Genomic DNA, 5,097 nt, shown 5'->3' with positions numbered 1-5,097 from the left:
TGCACAACTACAAAACCTTTTAAAAAGAAAAGAAAAATTCCAAAAGAAAAAGAAATTTAGAAATTCAAAAATCCAAGGTGAACACCTCTTCTTCCTACAATTCCCACAGACTGGAATATTTACAATTTCCTGTGAATATTTTAAATTTTCCTGAAAATAAAATAAATGAAGAAACTTACATATCTACAGCTTTCGAACACACGATCGATCAGCTTAAAAAAACCCTTTAATATCTACAACTACTGTGTGAATATCTATCGCTTCCTTTCTCCCTCAGTATTCGAAAATGCAAAGGTCTTTTTCATTGCAAAAGTCCTGCTGTATTCTCCAACTGGACAGAAAAAGGAACATCTCAAGAATACTTAAAAACTTTATTATATTACCCAAATACGTAAACACATCTTTTATTGCAACAACATAATTGAATTCAGAAATTCAAAGATTCAACACCGTGAATATCAGTATTTATATATATACTCTTTTACTTGTTTCAGTCATTTGACTGTGGCCATGTTGGAGCACCGCCTTTAGTCGAGCAAATCGACCCCAGGACTTATTCTTTGTAAGCCTAATACTAATTCTATCGGTCTCTTTTGCCGAATCGCTAAGTTACAGGGACGTAAACACACCACCATCGGTTGTCAAATGATGTTCGGGGGACAAACACAAACATAAACACACACACACACACACACACACACACACACACACACATATATATATATATATATATATATATACGACGGGCTTCTTTCAATTTCCGTCTATCAAATCCACTCACAAGGCTTTGGTCGGCCCGAGGCTATAGTAGAAGACACTTGCTCAAGGTGCCATGCAGTGGGAATGAACCCGGAACCATGTGGTTGGTAAGCAAGCTACTTACCACACAGTTTTTTCTACCAGTAATTACAAATAAAACATGTTAAATTGCGTCTTTTCAAGGCCAAAAGAACGCCCTCAGTGATCACTGGTAGTAGTAAACACATTTGGCCTCTGCTGACAATAAAATCTCTTAAATTTTAATATTATTCAAAATTGCTACCAACAGCTCTTATGACAATGTTAATTACTGAACAATACCGAGTGATTTTCTTGTACGAATACAAGTTGGGTCACTCTGCCGCCGAAGCTCAACGAAACATTAAGCATGTTTTTGGTAACGATTCTGTTGACATTAGAACTGTTCAGAGATGGTTCCAAACATTTTGCTCAGGAAATAAAAGCCTTAAAAGTGAACCAAGAGGGAGACCAAAACCAGTTATTCGGCATTATGAATTGAATTCTTTAGTTAAACGAAATCCGAGAAAAACAGTCCGAAATATCAGATCTGAGCTCAAGACACCTCCCTCAACTGCTTCTCGACACTTGAAGAAAATTCGAAAAGTCAAAAAGATGGATAGGCTTGTTACCCATCAATTTAATGAGATTAAAAAAAGCAACAAAAAAAACAGACGCCTTACAGCGTATTCCATGTTCTTGTCTCGGCTGGAAAGAGAACCATTTTTGTATCGACTTATTACATATGATGAGCAATGGATACTCTTTGATAACAGCAGGAGGACAGAACAGTGGTTAGATGCAGGAGAGTCACGAAAACACTACCTAAAACCGCCACTGCACCCTAAAAAGTTGATGGTCACTGTGTGGTTGTCAACAAAGAGGGTTATTCATTATTCATTTTTGCAAAAGGAAAAACTGTAACAGCAACATCCTATCGTCAGAAAATTGATTGTATGCATGAAAAATTAAAAAAGAAGCAACCCAGATGGTCGAGTTTTGATTCATGATAATGCACGGCCTCACACTACTCAAGCTACGGTCCACAAGTTGAAAAGCCTGAATTATGAAATTTCATTACATCCTCCTTATTCTGCTGATATCGTTTCTACTGATTATCGCATGTAAACACTTCGAGCTTGCTATACGCAATAAAACATTCTTAAATAAAGAAGAGGTAATTGAAGCATTTCAACAGTTTATCAGTGTAAAAGATGACAAATTCTTTGAAGATGGAATATATGCCTTAGAGGAACGTTGGATGAAGGTCATAAATGAACAAGGATCATATTTTGATCAAATAAATAAATATTCTGAAACTTAAAAATACAATTTTAATGTTTCCCTTTTGAAATGCGACATTTCATGTGAAACAACCTAATATTTTAAGGAAATTCATTCTCCCAAAATACTAGTTATTGAACCAATACATATTTGGGTGAAACCATCCCTTCATGATTTTAACACAACCTCTAATTAAGTTATATATATATATATATGTGTAGATAGATACAGTAATAATAATAACTCTCATGACTCAGGCACTGGCTGTCATGGCTGCTGATCTTAACTGATTGGAAGTGTTATTATGTGCATGCTTTTCTCGGTATACCACAGATTTGCTTGTCAGTTGTTAGACCGTAACCATATGAGCATGACGATATGTGCATCTCTGATCACGAGCAGAAGTAGTGGGAAAGCATCATAGTCATGTGTTGAAAGAGGTTCTTTGTGGTTTGAATAATTCACCTCTGAAAACATTTCGTTCAACACCCTTAAACAAACTTTATTCAGGGGCCTTTTGAGCAGGAAGGGCTACTCGACCTGAAGAAAATTCTAACTGAGCCCCACCTGTTTATCTTGATATGAGATTACCATGTCGCGCATATATGGTTGTGATGTATGAAGCTGGTGTACTCTTATGAACCGGTTATTTGTGATGGGTATACTAGGTTTCGTATATTTTACTCCAGTGTCACTTTTATGGGATGTAAAGCTCTCTAAGTCAATATTAATAATAATAATAATAATAACAATAATCCCATTGAAACTTCAAAACTTCTTAAGGCAACCTCCACCAAGGCAGCATCAACGTCCTCTCAACGATTATCCAGAGATGATTTTTAAAATGAGAATATCTGAAATAAACTCGACTGCTCTCACAAACGAGAATACTGAAAAATGAACCTAACCGATCTCATAAATTAAGTAAAATAAACCGAAAAAATAATCCAGAATCCTTGTCCGATACCGGATTGATCCCAATGGTCGCCATGGAATGTGAAGATGGCTGTAGAAAATTTACTAAGAGTAATAAAGAATTTATCCTTAACTAATACAAGCCAAAGTTAACAAACTCACCATTCAAAATAGTGACTGCCTAAAGGGAGATAATTGAGAAATTCTTGAAAGTTAACGTAAGATCGTAATCATGTAAAGTAAATATAACAAATAATCCAGAATCCTTGTCCGATACCGGATCGATCCCAAAATCTAATCAGTTTGTACCAGTCTTCAGATATCTTACCCACAGACAAACAAACAAACAACAAACAAACACGACTGAAAACAATACCTCCGCCTTCGCTAAGCTGGAGATAGTAATGAATGGTATAAAAGATGGGCTACAGCAAATATTCTTCACAATACCACAGTTTTACTTGTCTGCTGTTTGACCATAACCAGTTGAGCATGTCCCTTGATTGCTGATATGTGCATTTCTCATCACAAGCAGAAGTAGTGGGGGAGCATCATATACCATGTGTTGAGAGGAATTCGTCGAGGGTTTGGATAATTCACCTCTGGAAACATAGATGTTTCGTACAGCATCCTTAAACAACCCTTATTCAAGGAACTTTTGAGCGGGATGGGCTACTCGACCTGAAGACAATTTTAACTGGGTCCCACCTGCAAGGTCATCAGATCACCATGTTGCACACATATGGTTGTGATGCATGTGCCTGGTGTACTTTTATCAGGCGGGTCGTCATGATGGGTATACTGGGCTTCGTATAATTTACCCCAGTGTCACTTTGATGGCATGCGCTGCTCTCTCACATAATGATGATGATGATGATGATGATGATGATGATGATGATGATGATGATGATGATAATAATAAATGCCCTGATGCAGTACCAGGCAGTGGCTCTCATGGCTTCTGATCTTAACTGATTGGAAGTGTTATCATGTACATTGTTTTGTCTTGGTATAAAAGATGGGCTACAGCAAATATTCTGCTCAATACCACAGATTTGCTTGTCAGTTGTTTGACCTTAACCAGTTGAGCATGTCCCTTAGTGGCTGACGATATGTGCATCTCTGATCACGAGCAGAAGTAGTGGGGGAGCATCATAGCCATGTGTTGAGAGGGATTCTTTGGGGTTTGAATAGTTCACCTCTGGAAACATAGGTGGTTCTTTCAACATCCTTAAACAACCCTTATTCAGGGACCGTTTGAGCGGGATGGTCTACTCAACCTGAAGAAAATTCTAACTGGGCCCCACCTGCAAGGTCATGTGCTGTTTATCTTGATATGAGATCACCATGTCGCGCACATATGGTTGTGATGCATGTGCCTGTTGTACCTTTATCAGACGGGTAGTCATGATGGGTATATTGGGCTTCGTATATTTTACCCCAGTGTCACTTTGATGGCATGAACTGCTCTCTCACTCAATGATAATAATAATAATAATAATAATAATAATAATAATAATAATATAATAATAATAATAATAATTATGATAATAATAAAATACGAGCAAAACAAAAAACTGTTCTCAGTATTTAAGGAAGCTGACTAATAAAAACAAGAAATCATACCACCTAACAAATATGAAGAAGAAGAAGATGAAGAAACAACAAAAGCTATGAAACAAATGAAATCCAAACTAAAAATAGAACAGCAACGAACCATGATAAAACGATGACAAGAAAAGCCCCTTCGTGGCTAATACTGGACTAAACTAAATGCAAAAGAAATAGACAAAGAAAAATCCCAACAATGGTTGAGAAGCTCAGGACTCAAAGCAGAGACAGAAGGATTTTTAATTGCAGCACAAAACCAAAGCTTCCCCACCAGAAATTACCAAAAACATGTAATGAAAAGAAATATAACAAGTAACTGCAGAATATGTGGAGATGGACAAGAAACAATAAATCATATTATCTCTGGCTGCCCAGTCCTGGCTAAGAAGGAATATATTCACAGACACGACAGAGTTGGGACCTATATACACTGGAAACTATGCCAACATTATGGAATAACAACAGAAAAAAGATGGTATAGGCACACACCAGAAAAGGTCACAGAAAACG

The 5,097-nt window shown here is 36.9% G+C and overlaps 1 protein-coding gene across 1 annotated transcript; it reads left to right on the top strand.

The window, feature by feature from the left end:
• Positions 1–1,059: 1,059 nt before the first annotated feature.
• On the top strand, positions 1,060–1,701 carry LOC115216245 (histone-lysine N-methyltransferase SETMAR-like). The gene has a single exon (XM_029785443.1). It carries the CDS (start codon positions 1,060–1,062, stop codon positions 1,699–1,701), a length of 642 nt encoding a protein of 213 aa, XP_029641303.1.
• The last annotated feature ends 3,396 nt before the right edge of the window (positions 1,702–5,097 follow it).

This window comes from Octopus sinensis, linkage group LG10 (genome assembly GCF_006345805.1).
Source record: "Octopus sinensis linkage group LG10, ASM634580v1, whole genome shotgun sequence".
Lineage (NCBI taxonomy): Eukaryota > Metazoa > Mollusca > Cephalopoda > Octopoda > Octopodidae > Octopus > Octopus sinensis.
The sequence above is the reverse complement of the archived record's forward strand: the minus strand, read 5'-3'. Positions and strand labels throughout refer to the sequence as shown.

Excerpts from the sequence above, each read along its gene's own strand:
- LOC115216245 (XM_029785443.1), top strand. The coding sequence starts at position 1,060 with ATGTTAATTACTGAACAATACCGAGTGATTTTCTTGTACGAATACAAG.